Here is a 20,025-nt window from a genome sequence, read left to right on the forward strand (position 1 = left end):
GACCCTGTGCTCTAGCTACCCCGGTGTTGATCCCATGTGCCAGCTCTTTAAACCTGTAGAGACGTTCCTTTTCATGAAATGCTATCCATAAAGTATCTGCACTCATAAGCTAATCATTTCTCATCTCCTTGTGCAGTCATGGTGGAAGTTAAAATGTCCATTTTGCGTCTATCAGGCTACAGTATCACTCTTTGACTCAAAACTCTCAATGACTTCCATTCTCCCAAGGGTTGAAGTTAGAAAGCAAACAGAAGGCTGATTATGGGATGGATCCAACAATATGAACTAACCGGTACCCCGGAGCTTGTGTCTCTAGCTGCATATGTATCAGAAGATGTTCTAGTCGGCCATTATTGGGAAGAGAGGCCCCTTGGTCTTGCAAACTTTATATGCCTCAGTACAGGGGAACGCCAGGGCCAAGAAGTGGGAGTGGGTGGGAAGGGGAACAGGGCAGGGGATAGGGGATAATATTTGAAATATAAATGAAGAAAATATCTGATAAACAATGGGGAGAGTGTGGGGGACTTTTGGGATAGCATTTGAAATGTAAATGAAGAAAATACCTAATTAAAAGAAATAAATTAAAAAGAAAAAAAAAAAAACCCAAACAGAATTTCCTAAGTCTTAAAGATCCAGTTGCGTCATCAATACAACCTCCTCCTTCTGGCTTATTCTGCTCCAACCAAACTAGTTCTTCCTTTGAAGTGTTATTCCACTTGTTCACTGACCTTTCCAATGAACTGTGATTCATTTGTGACCTTTATATCTAAGTAATAATGCATCATTTACCTGCTATTATTCTTATATCACCTTTTAAGTTGAGTCTTGTGTTGATATGATGGCTCATGGGGTAAAAGTACTTGCTGCCATCACACTCAACACTTGGGGTACATGTATTGAAAAGAGAACTGACTTCAACAAGCTACTTTCTGGACTCTACCTGTGTACTATGGGCATGTATGCTTACACACACAGACACACAGACACACACACACACACTCACATATACAGAATAAATATAAAATTTAAAATAGATGCTTGTTTAATGTCTTTTAACTCCCTTACCTTTACCCTTATTCAATATTTCTCTTAAACTACAGTACCTTTATTCATTTGTCAGCTCATTAAAATGTCATGCTAGGGTAAAGGAATACTTTCTATGTTCACTATCCTATTTCCGTGCTTCTCGTGATTGCAAGAACATGGGAGAACTCTGTTAAGTATCCTTTGAGTACAAGGTGTAGTGAAAAGATAATGAATGACTTTGGTTATAAGAAGAGCTACATTTCACTATGTTCACAAATGTTCAATTTAATCATTTGTTCTGAGACTTCTTCCTCACTAAAAGCAAGAAGTAAAATATAACAAATTCATCCATCATCACACTCTCTCTGAACTGCTTCCCTCCTCATCAAGCCAGCTTCTGGAGCAACAAACTTCTCTAGGTTTCAAATGTCTTTTATTCTGATGTTTATTTTCTTTACCACCATTTACATACAACTGTCTCTGTGTGTGTCTGTGTGTTTCTGTGTGTGTCTATGTGTGTCTATGTACACATGTTAATGAACACACATGTATATGGGCACATATATAGGTGAGCAATAAAACAAACTGAGACACCTCTTCAGCACCAACCTAGCCAGCCATCTTACGAACAGTGTCTCATCAGTTGTCATGTGACCACATGTTTCTCTTTGTGACCACACATATCATCATCTTGACTTTAAAATCCCACCTCTAATATTCCTTTATGTCTTTCACATAGATCATACAAGGGCAAACTTGGGCAGTCACCCAAGAACAACCTACTTTAAAGCAGTATCTTCAAGATGTTATTTTCCTTATCCAAACAAACTAGCTCCCTTTCACCTATAACATCAAGTTTATAGAATGCTCCCATGGTTTTGATTTATGCTATATATTATCTACTCCCAAATATACACCCTCAAGCCAGTAATAGAAGTATGATTGAGACATGGCTTTTAGCCTGAAGGAGCTTGAGTTTTCTCTAGTAATTATGGTGCTTTCATCCTATCACATGCTCAAATATTGCTATGCTGTCCACTCTTATTTCATGGGTAATAGACTTGTTCCATGGCTGTACTGTAAATGCCTCGAAGTGAGAGGCCATGACTTGTACTCACTATGTTATGTTCTACTTCCACATTTATTACTTTTGACATTATTGTTTGTTCTGGAAAGGCATGTTTGCCAATTGATATAACACATATATTAAGGGGTTATAAAAATGTTGGTTGAAAATACTAATAAATATATACTGTTATTCAAATGAAGCTCAATATTTTCAATATTGAAATAAGATGTATTTATAGTTGTTTTGCAAGATTATCAGTTTCATGTTTTCTTTTTCAAGACAAGAGTTTCCATGTGTAGCCCTAGTTGTCCTGAAACCCCCAACCTCATAGAGATCTACCTGCCTCAGTCACCCAAGAGCTAGAATAAAGGGCATATGCTACTACTACTTGTCAAATTTTTAGGGAAATATTTCCATGATTTCTCAAATTTGAAGTAGTTTTCCAAAAGCAACTTGGATTTGTGTCTTTTCTAGATAAATAGCAGTAAAATTGCTTCCTTCTGTTTTTAATCTCTTTTACTGAGTTACAACTTATATGAAAAGAGGATTCTGTGTGACTTACTATTTCACGATTAGGACTTAATCAGGAGTTCAGTACATTGTAACAGCACAATAAGTAAGAAAATAAATATATATAAATAGTTATTCATGTGTATATAACACACACATATATATATACACACATACATATATGTGCACACATACATACACAAATGTCTGTAAAATTATATTTGAGTATATGTTAAAGCATCATAAATTTTCACATACAATATAAGTAAGAATTTTAATTATTATTATTTATTAAATTTAATAACTACCATCCAATTTTCAATTTCATAGCCATGCCTACATATCAAGCATAACCTGAGCATAGATAAACCATTAGGGTAGTCAGAGACAGTTTTCTTAATTTACCTTCTAATATTAAAGTTATATTTTTATTAACTAACAGGTAGTAAGCTGTTTTATCTTTGCAGTTTCAAAGTTAAAAAGGAAGAAAGAAAATGTGTTGTTTTGGACAGTGACATTGAAAAGAAATAATAAAGCAAAGTAAAACATTCATTTTTTAAAATTTGATAATTTCTCTATTTACATTTCAAATGTTATCCTCTTTTCTTGTTTCCCCTCCGAAAACCCTCTCCTCCCCCCTCCCCCTGTTCACCAACCCACCCACTCCTGCTTCCCTGTCCTGGTACTCCCATACACTGGGTCATCGAGCCTTCACAGGACCAATGGGCTCTCCTCCCACTGATGACTGACAAGGCCATCCTCTGATACATATGTGGCTGGAGCCATAGGTCCCTCCATGTGTACTCTTTGGTTGGTGCTTTAGTCCCTAGAAGCTCTGGAGATACTGGTTGGTTCATATTGTTGTTCCTCCTATGGGGCTGTAAACCCCTTCAGCTCCTTGGGTCCTTTCTCTAGCTCCTCCATTGTGTTCAGTTCAATGGTTGGTTGAAAGCAGCCACCTCTGTATTTGTCAGGTAGTGGCAGAGCCTCTCAGGAGACAGCTATATCAGTCTTCTGTCAGCAAGCACTTGTTGGCATCCACAATAGTGTCTGGTTTTGGTGACAGTAAATGGGATGGATCCCCAGGTTGGGCAGTCTTTGGATGGCCTTTCCTTCAGTCTCTGCTCCACACTTTGTCTCTGTATCTCCTCCCATAGGTATTTGGTTCCCCCTTCGAAGAAGAACCGAAGTACCCACACTTTGGTCTTCCTTATTCTTGAGCTTCATGTTGTCTGTGAATTGTATAGTGGATATTTTGAGCTTCTGGGCTAATATCCACTTATCGTTGAGTGCATACCATGTGTGTTCTTTTGTGATTGGGTTACCTCTTTCAGGATGATATTTTCTAGTTCCATCCATTTGCCTAATTATAAATTCATTGTTTTTAATAGATGAGTCTCCAGTATGTAAATGTACCATATCTTCTGTATCCATTCCTCTATTGAGGGACATCTGGGTTCTTTCCAGGTACTGGCTGTTATAAATAAGGCTTCTATGAACATAGTGAAGCATGTGTCCTTATTACATGATGGAGCATCTTCTGAGTATATGCCCAGGAGTGGTATAGCTGGGTTCTTAGGCAGTACTATTTCCAGTTTTCCAAGGAACCACCAAATTGATTTCTAGAGTGGTTGTACCCGTTTGCAATCCCACCAGCAATGGAGGAGTGTTCCTCTTTCTCCACATCCTCACCAACATTTCTGTCACTTAAGTTTTTGATCTTAGCCATTCTGATTGGTGTGAAGTGGAATCTCAGGGTTGTTTTGATTTACATCTCCCTAATGACTAAGAGTATTAAACATTTCTTTAGGTGTTTCTCAGTCATTCAACATTTCTCAGTTGAAAACTCTTTGTTTAACAAATGCTTTGTTAATAAATCCTTGGCCTTTCTCTACTTAAAGGATCAACATGCTGAGGAAGAAATTAGGGAAACAATACCCTTCACAATAATCACAAATAATATAAAATACCTTGGTGTGACTCTAACTAAGCAAGTGAAAGACCTGTATGACAAGAATTTCAAGTCTCTGAAGAAAGAAATTGAAGAAGAGCTCAGAAGATGGAAAGATCTCCCATGCTCATGAATTGGTAGAATTTATATAGCAAAAATGGCCGTTTTGCAGAAAGCAATTTACAGATTTAATGCAATCCCCATCAAAATTCCAACTCAATTCTTCATTGATTTAGAAAGAGCAATTTGTGAATTCATCTGGCATAACAAAAAACCAGGACAGCGAAAACGCTTCTCAACAATAAAAGAACCTCTGGGGGAATCACCATCCCTGACCTCAAGCTGTACTACAATTGTGATAAAAACTACATGGTACTGGTACAGTAATAGGCAGGTCAATCAATGGAATAGAATTGAAAACCCAGAGATGAACCCACACACCTATGGTCACTTGATCTTTGACAAAGAAGCTAAAAGCATCCAGTGGAAAGAAGACATCATTTTCAACAAATGGTGCTTGTTCAACTGGCAGCATGTAGAAGAATGCAAATCAATCCATTCTTATCTCCTTGTACAAAGCTCAAGTCCAAGTGGATCAAGAACCTCCACATAAAACCAGATACTCTGAAACTAATAGAAAAGAAAGTGGGGGAAAGCCTCTAGCACATGGGCACAGGAAAAAATTTCCTGAACAGAACACCAATGGCTCATGCTCTAAGATCAAGAATTGCAAGTGGGACCTCATAAAATTGCAAAGCTTCTGTAAGGCAAAGGACACTGTCAATAGGACAAAATGGCAACCAACAGATTGGGAAAAGATCTTTATTAACCCTACATCTAATAGAGGGATAATATCCAATATATATATCAAGATGTTAGACTCTTGAGAAACAAATAACTATAATAAAAATGTGGCACAGAACAAAACATTAATTTTTAAAGTAAAATTCTAGTTTGTAGTCTCTCTACAGAGATTATCTTTCCACATCTCCACATATACACAGATACACGTAGTTACTACCTCCACCAAAATTTTAAAATATCAACTAATTGCTTCCTGGTACTGATGTGGGCTCTGCTGCTTCCTCTCTCTGAGTGCTCACCTAACTTACTCTGTCTTCTGAGCACTGGGAACATTCTACATTTCCTCTATGATGTCTATTGGATCCTTACTTTTATTTTAATGGCAGAAATGCCATCAGTTATGTAAACTTCCATCTGGAGAGTAGACTGTCATGAAGAGTAACAATGAAAGAACCAGGAAGTTTTTCCAAAAGCAAATCTATACATTTTAAACTACCCATTACCATTCATGAAAAGACATTCTCTAGAAGACACAAAGTTTACATTAAATCTGATGAACATGAACCTTTCATCTACCTGCAGAGTCCTTCCCACAACTTGGGGCTGCTTGTATCTCTCCCTGTTTCATCCATATTTCTCTCTCTCCCTATCTCCTCCACCTCTCCCTGTCTCCTCCATCTCTCCCTGTCTCCCTGTCTCCTCCATGGATCTGCACAGCAGCCCAGTCACCCTCAGTGTCCTGTTGTCAGTATCTCTCAGGACACTCTGTAATGTCTGAAACAATGTACCAAAATAATTTGGAGCCAATTATTTAAATTCCTTGAGTTAATATAATTGTTTATATTTATGTTTTTAACATTTGAATTCTCATGTGTATTTATTTTCAAAACATTGGCTGTAATGTAAAAAGTCTCATTTCTTTTACCTCCTATTTAAAGAATTCTCTGAAATATTTTTAAGAATCATGAGACTACAGTTCTGGTTACAGCTTTTGAAATAATCTATTAGGTCTACCCCATTTTGGAGTAAAGTGTTTTACTTTATAAAATGAAAACTGTCGTTGCTGATGCTCCAATGAGTACATTTTTCTTTGGGAAGCCATGCATTATTATTTTTTTTTACAGTTCCCTTATAATAGAGCTGATTGTGATCAACATGGGTAATTAAAAGAGTAACACATGTATTTTGACAGTTATTTTTGAAGCATTCCTAATTGGAGTCTAAAAATGCTCACAGTGGCCCCAGTACAGGAAGAAATATAGTATTAATGCCACACAGATGCATATCACAAGACTTCAGTGAAAGAAGCTAGGATCAGAACAGGGGACTCTGTGATTGCTTAACACAAAACTCTGATACACTTTGCACATTTGTTTCTTGATCTTCTATTAATATATTCCTCCTTGCTACTGTGCATGAGGCCCAATTAGTTTCAAGGCACTTTCCCCCTAAACAAAGATTCAAGAAAAATAACCCTGATTAATGCATGTTAAATCTTTATCGTCTTTATTTTTATTGAAACATCGTAAGGCGTGTCTATGGATAACCATGCAGGAGTCAAAAGCCTGTGGTGGGTTTTAGAGAATGATCTGCTTCCTCCTGAGCAAGGAGGATTTGGAGGGCAGAGCTCAGGAAGTTGTCCTGGCTCAGAGCAAATCAGGCTTTTGCAGATAAACTTAAGTCACAGGTGTTACCTTTTCAAGCCTGATATCATTCTGTGAGTTAATTAATACTTGTGGGGGCTTTGAAGATGAAATGTACTATGAAGATATTGTACTTCCTTGTTTTAAAGAAAAAAGAGTAGTCACTGTGTAGACTAATACTATTGACCAGCTGCGGTTTCTTTAAGTTGGAAAAGAGAAACAAATATCTCTTTAATATTTCAAAATGCCATTTTGCTAAGTTAGAGTTAGATTTGGCAAATAATATCATCTCAAAAGTTAAGATGATAATAATAATAAATAATAATAGTTTAATCAATTTATTATAGAAACCATTTCAAATTAATTATTTCATTTCCTTAAGCAGGGGTCTACGTATTCATTCATGTATTTGTCTAGGCCATGGTCATTCAGGAGGAGGGTTAGGCTATGGGAATGATGGGAGATTAAAAAGTCGTGGCCTTTTCTGGAGAAAGACCTATGGATAAGCAGATGCATTAAGGACAAGAAAAAGGCTTGGTTCTACACTAGTGACTGTGGGAGAGGAAAGACTTATATTTGGAGTCATGAGTCATCATATAAGTACTCTTTGAAAGTGTCATTTAAAATAAGATTTGCACCATAAGTAGAACTGTGGAAACAAAAGAATGAGAACAGGAAGAAAAAAAAATCAAGAAAAGACAGCACATTCAGATTATCAGTACAACAGTTTTATTTCAACTGTACTTGAAAAATTTCAAGAATGCCATGATGAGGCAGGCATGGAGGAACATGCCTGTAACACAAACACGTGGAAGGCAGAAAAAGGAAGTCTGCATGTTCAAGGTCAGCCTGGAGTACATAGAAGGATCCAGATTAAGACTACATACCCTGTATATGAGAAAACCAAAGGACAATTCCATACTGACTTGAATGTGATGATGAAAAGAGAAGAGCTGTGGTGCTGGATCAGGTGGAGCATTCCCCAGGGGAAGCAGCTTCAGGTGATGGGAAGATTGGAGAAATCCTGGAACTAGAGGTTAGTTGTCTGCCTGCCATGTCCCCCACTTATAATCCGTTTAATTCTAGAGCAGAGAAAAATGTACACCCACACATCAACAAAGACTATTAGAATTGAGCAACTCTCTCTTCACAGAGAGAAATTAAGTTATAACGCAGATGAATTATAATAATAAGATGCTCTGACAGCAAGGAGGAGGAAGGCCATGTTTGGCGAACTTCAATGATGGTCAAAAAGCAAGTAACAGTGAAAGCAAAGACAGTGAAACGGAAACAGATTGAGAGTGGAATTCTAAGAAAAGCCTTCAGAAGACTGAAGAATGTTTTCCAGATTCAGAGAGATCTTTCCTAAACCCATCTCCTAAGCACAAACTGGATTTCTTGGTGGTGAATGAATGAGACTTGCTGGCTCCAGCATGAAAGGCTCAGGATGAGAGTTCACAGGAGATCTTAAACACAAAATACTCTAATGTCATTTCCAAAATGATCTTTTGATGAGTTCGTGGTAAAGAAAGCAACAACACAAGGATAGCATTTCCCTTGAAATACACAGTGGTTTAATAAGAGGGGCTGCACATAGCTTGGCAAAACATAACATGCGCTTCACCAAGCCCAGTGTTTAGAAAACACTTAAGGGCTGTGAGTGGAAACATAAAGTGAGACAGGATCCCACACCCTCCAAAGAAAGAGGAGAGGGTACCCACATGAAGATGCACTCCACACGTGAAGTAAAGAGAGCAAGGGATCTGTGACAGTAAATATCATCAAAACCAGACTATGAAGCCACGTCAGTTTCTCAGGAGTTTGGCGGTTTGTTCTCATTTTGGGTGATTGATTGCTTGCCTTTTGTTTCTTTTCTTTTTGTTTCTTTGAGATAAGCTCTCATAATGATGCATCCCTGGCTTACCTGCAGCTCACTGGGTAAAACAGCTTAGCCTTGAACTGGTGGGTTGCTCTTCCTGCCTGTTTCTGCAAGTGCTGAGATTGCAGGCGCTACCCACTACACCACGCTTCAAGAACTTCTTTAGCATAGCTGTTTTGTGGGATTTGTGAGTTTGTGATACACAGAACTAATTTTGCTTGACTCTTCAGGTCATCATTGCATACATCTAGATAATCTAAATGTATGTACATATATATTACAGATTTACATGAGGTAAGCACATTGTATTGGAAAGCATCATCCTTCAGAAAAATCCTCATATCATGCTCTCTCTCTCTCTCTCTCTCTCTCTCTCTCTCTCTCTCTCTCTCTCTCTCTCTCTCTTTCCCTCTCTCCCTCTCTCTCTCTCTCTCTCTCTCATTCCCCAAATGCAATTTTTGCTGCCCTTATGCATATGTGTAGGGCCAGGGGAGCATGGTCCACCTACCATGGACTACACGCCTAAGAAAATGGCTTCTTCTTCCATAAACAACAATCAACTGTCAATTACTTTCCTGCTTGGGTTGGAGCTCCTGCACCCATTCTCTCTTCCATGAAATGATGTTAACTGGTTTAATCTTGTGAAGGCCTTACATAGACAACCACAGATCTGATAAGTTCATAGGTGCACTGATTCTATAATGTTCAGAAGATATTGTTTTGCCCAAGTCCTCTGACAGTCTCTCTGCCCTCTCTTTACAACATTCCCAAAGTATTGTTGGAAAAGATATGAGAAAGATGTCCCATTTATGACTAAGAAAGCCACAGAATTGTTTTTCCTGCAGTTTGTTCAGTTGTAAACCTTTGTAGTAACTATTATTTTCTGCACAAAGGCACTTCTCTGCTGAGAAATTTGAGCTTCACTAATGTACATAGAAGGCAAAAAATAGTAATGATGGGTTTACCTTAGGTCATATGAGTTCCTGTGGTGCTTTGTATGAGATTGGCTGCATAGTGTGAGATATTTGAACACTTGGCCCTAGTGGATGGTGCTGTTTAGGGAGAAAAAATCCAACCTTGGAGGCAGGTGTTTGTGATTGAAGGTCTCTTGCTTTCCACTGTAGCCACTCGCTGCCATACCTCCACACCATTATTGCCCCTGCTTCTGGAACCACAAGCCAAACTCTCCTTACCATAAATTGCCTTGGTCATAGTATTTCATCACCAGCACAAATAAGGTTCTTGACCAAGTTTACAAGGAGAGACGTGAGCTTACTCATGGAGTGAGCCCTAAGTCCAATCAGAAAAACAAATAAAAACAAAAAAGCCCTACAGAAAAAGAGGTGGAAACATTGTAAAAGCCAGAAATAATGGATAACTTTAAGGAAGCAGCATTTTCCAGATAAACCAGGGCTGATGTGGGTACAAACCCAAAGAGACTGTGACAGCACACACGAGATGTGCATAAGTTCAAACCATCAAATTTCAGCCCAGAGGCAGAGAAGTGGGCACAGCATTATCCAGGAACTATTTATACTTGATAACTGTCCAGAAAGGGAAGGCCATTTTCTGTCCATGAAGTGACAATGTGACATTAGCCACACCCCAGGGAAGGCTTCATCCTCAAGAATAGCTGTCCAGCACAAAATGAACTCCAGCTCTTCATGGTCTTGCTTACTTTTGGTGTGTGTGTGTGTGTGTGTGTGTGTGTGTGTGTGTGTGTGTGTTATGTTTGGGTGTGTGAGTGTATGTAGATTTGTGTATGTGCTTGTGAATGTGAGTATATGTCTCTTACCTCGCTTGTAGTTATGATTAAAAAAACAAAAAACACAAAAATCAACAGTAACAATAAACAAACAAACAAAAACCTGAGAAAACACTTCCAGGGAAGACTTCATTTATGTCACATTTACAAAAGGCCAAATATCAGATTGCTGGTCCTCAAAGGCAGCAAGAATATGTAGTAGAGATGTTCTTCATGTCATCAAGGTCAGGAAGAAGGATCAAAGCAGTAGCAAGAGGGAGGCAAGTAAATTACAGTCTCCAAAAACTTCTCCATCCCCCTCTCAGCCCAATGCTTCCCATCCTCCACTCCCTCCCATCCTGTCCTAGGTATTTTCTTAGTACTTGCCATTGCCCTACTTCCTTAAACCAAGCACTGCCTTCCAGTCCCAAAACATCCCAGTGGTGTATTAAAATCTGAATTAGTGTTCTAATGCCATAAGAAATGACTACACAGTCACACCCAGAGGTGTGCTTGAGCAGTCTCACGGTCATTCCTAAATCCAATCCAAGTTAGTCATCAAGATTAGCATCACAAGGTACCTTGAGAACAATGTCAAGAGAAAGAAAGCACTCAGATAAAAATGACAAAAAAAAAAAAATGTGTCTTTCTGTGTATAGGAGAGAAGTGAAAAGGAATTGCAGAAGGAAAGAGGGAATAAAATGATGTGAGAAAACGTGTCTTAGTTTGATGCTTCTTAATAGAAATGAACAAATAGGATCATCAGCAAAGCACTGTGAGCTAGGGAAATCTTAGCACTTACTTTCCTATTAAATAGGAGTGCCAAGTCTTTGAAAATTGTAGTGGTCTGGGTTGTGGTTATGGAAAGATCCCTTAGAAAGTGTCTCAGCCATACTCATGACTCACATAGTGAGTCCTCTTTCAGAAGGACCTTCTGAGGTTTGTCTCAGATTTATTTGATAAAAAAGAAACCCTAAGTGCCAATAGCATCGGTGTTTATAGAGACCCATCAGTGCTTTCTTGAAGAATACAAAGTGGGAGGGGAATATTCTAACTCTCACTACTTAAGTCACTGACCTTTGTTATCAGACAACTTACAAAGCTAAATATGACTTCAGTGGTTATAGATAAAAACAGATGAAGAACCAAGGAGAGAGAGGAAAAATGTCAACACATCAGCGGAGTAAATATTATAAAGCAAAAGAGTTATGCAGCTGAAAGCCAAATTGTCAATGAAGTTGGGTAGACACTTCAAGTTTATTTCATTTTATTTTAGCAAAACTGTTCAGTAGACCGCTAAAGATCCATGAAGCCTTTTGTGGGCATTTGTATCTGCTAACATGAGACATTCACATTAAAAAGAAAAAAAAACAACAGCTGCCATATCTGCATGAGGGATTATAGGCTCGTGTTTGTTACCCTTGTGACTGTTAATCAAAAGTTCTCTTCTCTTCTGCCTGTCTGCGCGTCCAACCTGGGTTTATAAACAGGTACTATCTTGAAATTCCAGTGCCATTCATTCTCCTCAGCTGTGTCTCTGCACACAGGATGCTCCCGAAGCACTCCCTCAGTGCTGGCAGACTGGCTGGCATCCAGCCTGGACAAATTGCTGATCTTTCCTGCTACACAATGTTAAATAGGGATTCTAGCTGACATTGAAAAAATAGCACCAACAGCCACATTTAGCATCTAAAGACTGGCTGATATTTCTTTAAGTATACATGGTTAGATTGCTTCTATTCCTTTAATGAATTTCAGTTTGGCCTACAATCTGGCATGGGAGGAATCTAAACTTAAATATAAAGCCTATATATAACTATGTAAATCACTAAAGACTAGACAACCTGATGTCTGAACTACAAAATGAAATTTCAGATCATTGTTCTTTCAGACCATGGGGCTAAAAAAACAATTAATAAGGTGCCACATATAAACCAAGATGTATAATACATAGCAATCTTTTGTTTACATTAAACCTCCTTCTACCCAGCCTAAGCCTCTCAGAATGTCTGTTTCCTGGTATGTAGAATGCTGAGAAGTTCAGGTGTATGATGGTAATCCCTTAAATAGTCACATAATTAAGTTTACCTTTTGGAAGCCTTTCTTGTCATTGTGTCACCTGAACATGGCAGACTGTTTAGTGCAGGAAATCAATTGGAATGTATTTGTCCAGTGTGAAGACTGAGCAGAGTCTCAGAGGTGTAGAAGAGTTGAATCAGTTTACTAAAAGGAAGGGATGTCTTAATGTGTGCCCCTAGGGGTTAAACTGAAGTAAGATCAGACCTGTCTTGTTAGTCTTTCAACTCTCGTGCATGCATAGTGGCTGATATTTGAGAGAATGGAGTGATTAATTGAAAATTTGCTGAGGGAATGTAAGTGTACATCAATTATGGAAGAGAAACATAGTAGAGAGAGGAACAGCTGATGCCGGAGGAAGCAGGCACATAGAGGAGAGAGAGAGAGAGAGAGAGAGAGAGAGAGAGAGAGAGAGAGAGAGAGAGAGAGAGAGAGAGAGAGAGAGAGAGAAGAGAGAAGACATGGCTATAAACCTCAAGCAGACATATGTCACACATTTAGATTGTAAGCGTGTATGCACACCATACTCTTTAGGGTGGTACTAAGTGAATCAAAAGCAGAGAATACTGCAAAGTTACAGTTTAAGGGCTTCTTTCTATGAGCTAGAAGGCATGTTGGGATTTATAGAGTAACAAAATTCTCTGGTACCCAAGAGAGAAACAATATACATAGAATAAGGAAGTGGGCACAGTACATGGAGAGATACAATTAAACGTAACACTGTGTAATAACACTATAAACCCCATTGTTCTAAATATCAACCTTGAAATTGAGACTTGTGACAAACATCCTGAAGGAAGAGACATCTTCTAAACCTATGTGGGAAAAAATATTGCCACCATTGTCATTATCCTAATAATTTCCTACAGTTTATTCATTACAAATGTATATAACAAATATAATTTGAAAGATAAGTACTTTCCAGTGCGTTAGGAATAGAACAACACAGGATCCAGGGAAAAAAATCGCATCTGCATCTGTGTCATCTATAGCAGAGCAAATCTTACCAGGGGCGATTCTTTACTTGTTACCATGTTAGTCTATGGGACAATTCACTACCCTAAGTGTCTTTTCCTCTTATCAAAGAATAGTTTTGACTCTTACAATTCTCTGTAAAAATGTTTAAATAGCATTCACGTATCCCTTCATGTATGTATTTGTCCATTTAATCCAATTAGTGTGACTGGGTTCCCACAGCATATGAAAGGGAAAATTCCTTGCCTTCAGTGGGCTCAGAATACAGGCGTAGTAAACAATCCAGCCATTACAGTGTTATCTGAGGGTGTTAGCAGAGTGATAAGGACACGATGGAGTGGAAACTGGGAGTGGTGTGCCTCAATGACAATCCAACAAATGATGGAAAGACCATCGGACAAAAGCCATACAGTTTGAATTTAAAACAGGTTAAAATTGCGTTTTGTATGCATAGGAATTTTTGAAATGAAGATATAATGGATGGAATATTATGCCCAGGAGTATGGATTACACCAGTGGCACTGATGAAATATGACCCTCAGCTGTTAGACACAGAACATGAGGGAAGCATGCTACTTCTTTAAAGGTAGCTCAGGCCAAGACTGGAATAGGGTGACCCAGAAGTCCGGAGGGCACAAATAGACAAACTGAAATCACTATATTGACTTTGCTGGGAATCAACAGACAATCATCTGCATTTGTGTGAATTTTGATTGGAATTTACTAAACACCCCTGTTGCGTTATAGTAAATTGTTCCTTGGCCTTTCTGGAGTTTGCAACTCTGTGAGGATGAAAGGCAACAGTACAAACGGGCAAAGGAAAGCAGTTATATAGCTCAGATGGCAACTGGCCAAAATGCACAAAAGGTTACCATTGTGATGTTCTCCCATGATTCATCAGGCTCAGCTTCCTGGTCCATTTCCTTTTTCCGGGTCTTGGCAGGTGAATGGGGAGGGTACAAAGGAAGAGCTTTCCTGGTAAGGTTTAGGAAGGGTTTGCACTTCCCTTTGTTTTCTCATTGATGTCAATGTTTTAAGCAAGTGACTTCCTAACACCTAAGGGGGAGCAACTGGTGCTGTATCACTATCAAAGGATCCATCCACATACATCTTCCCAATCTATCGTTTGATATGTAAAGCTTGTAAAGACTTTGATCTTGTATGCACTTCCCATAAGTCTTGTATGCATTATTAATACAGCTCTGTGACTGGAAGCTTCCATCATTGCAATGTCTCTTGCTTAGAAAGCTTGGGTTCATTCATACTGAAATGCATAAAGAGTTTGTCACCATTTTAACATACACATTCTTCTTGCAGATGGTTGAAAAAGAAGGGTATCTTCAAAAAGCCAAAATTGCAGATGGAGGAAAGAAACTGAGGTAATGAAAGTTCTTCAACTCTCTGTTACATAACTACACAGTCTCCCACTTCCTCGGCTTGTGTCAGTGCTTTTGTCTGAAAAGCAAGGCCATATCCAGACCTAACTAGAACAATCCCTTCTGTTCCCATTGTTGACACCCTTATTGGTAAAATAATTATACTTTTCAAAGAAAGACATTGCATTCTATAGTGTTGCCCAGAATGTAAAAGTGGCTGATGTCTCGTCTTCTTAGGACTAGAAATCTTTAAAACATAAAAAGGGAAACATGATTTCTGGATCAACAGATTGGGTTGTTGAATGAATTCATTTGCAGCATATAAAGATCTCTATGCAATAGCCTGGGAAGTTTATTTGAAGGATGGAAAAATTTGAACCATATTTGTAGTTCAAAATAAAATCATTTTTTAAAAAAAAGAAAGAAAATCATGAACAGAGTATGGTGTGGGAAATTTTTAAATGATAAGATAAAAAAACTCCCTGGGGTAAGGGGCAGGATCAACAGAGATGTTCAAGAATATACAACAAGTTGGTCATTGGGTCATGAAAGATAGTAGCTATGTTTTTTATATGGGGGATTTTAAATAGTCATGTCTGTTTTAGAATTTTTGCTAACACATCAAATATATTCTATATTTAGATTTATTGTATGAATATGCAAGTAATTAAGGTGCATAGATGTACTCAAAGTAAAAAACATTTCCTTGTGAGTGTATTACTATTATAACTAAGTAGAATAAATATTCAAATTAGCTACACAATCAAACAATACTTAATTGAATTATACAATATGTTACTAGAAAGATGTTCTGGCTTACATTAGAGAATAAAATATGCTTTGGCTTGATGGCTATCATGGACAGTGTCTATATTTATTTCAAAGAAGGGAAATGGAAGTGTCACTCATAATTCCAGTGCTTACAAAAGCTATTCTAATATTAAATAAGAAATAGAGCTGGCATCTTCCCAAAGACTGTTTCTTGTCAGTAGCCTGGAAGTCATCCTACCTCAAAAGTGCCCGAGGGTGAGTAAGATCAAACACATAGCACCTTGGTCTTCTCTGTCTCCAGAGAATCCCCAGGCAAGCTTTAACAGAGCAACAGGTGAGAATAATTGACTGAGCAGCTCCGCCTCCGTGCCCTTCTCGTCCATAGACTACATCCCCTGGTCATGAGCTCAGGCCTGTGGAGGGTGCAGCAGTATCACAGTCAAGATGAGTAAACTAGGATCCTTTCTTACCTGACCAACCACATGAGCTCTCACCTCTAACCCCACTCCAGAAATTCCAGATGAATATGTTCTTCATTGGGTTTGAGGTGGTCAGATAAGATAGCATTGGCCAGTGTTACCCTTCAGCTTCACAGAAATTAGGAAGGTCATCAAAACGAGGTGACGGCCTCTTATGGTGGCTCTCTGACCCCCTCCATCTGTATTCCATTAGCCAACCTAGAAGGAGTGATCTGAAGCATGCTGAGACAAAGTAGCCTCTTTCATGCCTACTCTCAGGAACACATGTACTACTGTGCAGTTTTTGTTTGCATAAAAACATACTGAACTTGTGTACACCGTCTTGATTGAAGCTTAAATTCATAGAAGCTTCTGCATCGGTCTCTATTCTATGTTATTGGTTTCTCATTCAGTTTGCGTGTCATGTTTTCCTCAGAATTTTTCATTTAAAGTTCTGGAAATTTTAGTTCTTGTTTTAGAATTCTCAGGTGCAGTGAATTGACTTGATGATATCCTTCAGTTGCAGTCCTGCAATTTTATCATCTTGGGCAAGACTCTTGGGTGGTTCTACTTCATATTCTCTTCTATTCAAATATCAAGCTCCTGTATATATGTGCTCTAACTGGTCCTCAAATCCCCTATGCAGACAGCTATCATCTATTTCTTTTTACGAATGATATTCAAAACAACTCAGCAAAATAATTGTTTGTAATAATGTGTGTATTAATGTGTTCTATAATGCATAAACAACTTTGTATTCAAAACCTCATGTTTCTTGCAATGTCCAATCAATATTAGTACACAGATATGTGTTGTGGTGCCACAGTTAAAGACCATATCCTTCCAAGTGTTGCCCACTTGATACCATGTATCTGTACCAAATTTTATTTTCACAAATCTCCCAGGCACAAATTCTTCTAAGTTATCTCTAACTCTTCCAAAACCTAAAACATTGCAGGAAACCACACATAATTGTTTGTTTGTTTGTTTGTTGGGATTTTTTTGTTTGCTTTCATTTTGTTTTGTTTTTCCCAGTTAGAAGTTCTCCCTGGGAAGTGTACACACCAGTTAAGATTGCTCGAGCATTTATTCTATTCCACTGCCTTGCTCTCTTGAAAGGCTGCAGCATCTCACAGAAGTTTATTCTGCACTGCTGAAGGGATTCCTTTTCTCTATAATCCCATCCAGCAGTCTACGTTTAATATTGTCAAATATCTGGCAACAGCACATTCCCTCAATGCTGCTTTCATTCCCATTTAACTGATTGGGATTGCAGTTGGGTGTAATTCTAATTATTGATCTCAAGTCACTCAAATTCTGCATTTCAAGAATTATTTATTTATGAGCTTTTATTGAGCGTATTGTCTTCTTATTGTTTGAGAGAGCACATATGTTACAATATATAGATAATTGTTAGTTTTGGACATTATAAATATCTTCTCTAAACTTCTTGAGTTTGATTTTACATTTAATATACATACATTCAATTTAAACATGTTAAATGTAATAGTCACCATTTTTCACATGCTTGCTATCCTTCCCTGTTCATGTGCAACAATATGGCAAATAATTTTGACTCTCATTTTTATTTAATTTGAACTCGAGTCAAGTTTTGTGCTAAAAGTATTACAACTATAGTACTCATCATAATTGTTATTTAAAAATATCTTCTAAAGTTCAATTCTAAGCCTAGATGACCTTCTCATATTGCATGGCTGCTAAAGAATGATATGGACTGGGGAACCAATACCACAGGGAACATTGTTTCCAATCCCCATGTCACATAGGAAAGGGGTTGCAGATATAGATGTAAATGAGGAACTCCCTGTCTGGCAGCCTAGCTACAACAAATAGGGATCTATAGAAGATAGCTAACATCCTCTTCTGGCCTCTAAGTAAGTGCACACAGGAGTAGGTACCTCATCACACACAGGCACACCCACATGCACACACACAAATGTGTGCACATGTTACACTACACACCTGAGCGCAAGCACACATATGTACCAGGTCCTTTACCCACTCATTAAAGAAAAGAACCTTGCTACTCTTACTATACATTGCTATTGCTTGCCCAAAGTCTATATTTTTATCAGCAGCAACAAAAAGGTCAGTTTGGTCATAGACTTGAAAAATGATGGCAGTGTTATCCCACATATAACTTAATAATCATTAAATGATGTCACCTAGTTGCCATAATTTGTATTGCTTGTGTGAGATTTTTCTATGGACAGTTTCCCGTTTATCAAGGATCTTATATCATTTTAATAAAATTTAATGAGCTAATAAGCAGTATTAATAAATATTATTCTGTCAAGCACATGGTTGATTGTGATAGTAGTGATACTTGAGTCACATTTGGTTATAGACTTCATGGTGATTTCCCGTTTTTCAAATGTAAAAGCCATTGTCTTCTTAACTGCTCTTTCCTCCAGAGTCTTACAGATGTAGTTACACAGTGCCTAGCCCTGGCCTGCTTAAAACGTAGATGTTTGCTTCTTCTTTGTATTATTATTATTGTTATTATTGCTACTACTACAAATTTCATTCTTTTACATATCAAATGATACCCCCTTCCTCATTATTCCTCCACAAACTCCTCATTCCATCCCCTCTCTTCTTCTTCCCCTTTGCCTCTATGAGGGTGCTCCATTATTCACTCCTACTTCAGTGCTCTAGCACCTCCCTACACTGGGGCATCAAGCCTCCACAGGACCAAGGGCCTCCCCTCCCACTGATGTCAGATAAGGCCATCCTCTGCTACATATATATCTGAGTCATGGATCTTTGCATGTATAATTTTTGGCTGGATATTTAGTCCCTGGGAGCTCTGGGTGACCCGGTGTGTTGATATGGTTCTTCCTATGGGGTTGTAATCCCCTTCAGCTCCTTCAGTCCTTTCCCTAGCTCTTGCATTGGGTTCCCAGGGCTCAGTCCACTGGTTGGATGTGAGTTTCTGCATCTGTATTGATCAGGTACTGGTAGAACCTCTCAGGGACCAGCTATACCAGGCTCCTGTCAGCAAGCACTTCTTGGCATCAGCAATAGTGTCAGTGTTTGATGTCTATAGGTGGGATGGATCCCTAGGTGGGGCAGTCTCTGGATGGTCTTTCCTTCCCATTCTGTTCTATTTTTTTGTCTCTGTCTTTTCTTTGGACAGGAACATTTCTGACTTAAAAATTTTGAGATGGGTGGGTGGCCCCATTCCTCAACTGCTAGCTGTGCCTATCTACTGGAGGTGATCTCTACAGGTTCTATCTCCCCTTTGTCAGATATTTCAGCTAAAGTCATCCTTGTTGGGTCCTGGGAGCCTCTTGCTTCCCTGGCATCTGGGACTTTCTAGTGGGAGGACAAAAAGCAAAAGCTGTTCTTCTGTTTCTTGCCACCCTTGATCCCAAGAGCTTCCACTGCCATTTAACAAATATCACTTTTGGAACTTCAGAAAAGTTTTCTCTGTATAAAGCCATGCTGTGTCATCTACATCTGACATTGCTCCTTATTTTGATCTTGTCTTTCCTACCTTATTTATTTGTCTCAGTTTCTGTCATGTGCTGTATTTTTCTGTAAGGAAAAAAAAGTATTACTCATGTGAATAGGATAAGGTGGCAGGAGGGAGAAGCTGCTGGCTTAATCTTACATTCATAAAGGGCCCCAAACTTAGCCTTATTTTGAAATGAGGTTATACACATTTCCCCTGTGATATACTGACAGGCTTGAAAGCAGAATTCATTCAGCATTCAACT

General features: G+C 38.5%; 1 protein-coding gene across 3 annotated transcripts in view; it reads left to right on the forward strand.

Annotated features, from left to right (window-relative positions):
* Positions 1–20,025, forward strand: part of Arhgap15 (Rho GTPase activating protein 15) — a 627,570-nt gene that overhangs the window by 85,431 nt on the left and 522,114 nt on the right. For all 3 annotated transcript variants that reach the window (XM_021155710.1, XM_021155709.1, XM_029472910.1), the window contains one exon: positions 14,995–15,056. In XM_021155710.1, the coding sequence (XP_021011369.1) occupies positions 14,995–15,056 (62 nt within the window). The remainder of the gene's footprint in view (positions 1–14,994; positions 15,057–20,025) is intronic.

This window comes from Mus caroli, chromosome 2 (genome assembly GCF_900094665.2).
Source record: "Mus caroli chromosome 2, CAROLI_EIJ_v1.1, whole genome shotgun sequence".
Lineage (NCBI taxonomy): Eukaryota > Metazoa > Chordata > Mammalia > Rodentia > Muridae > Mus > Mus caroli.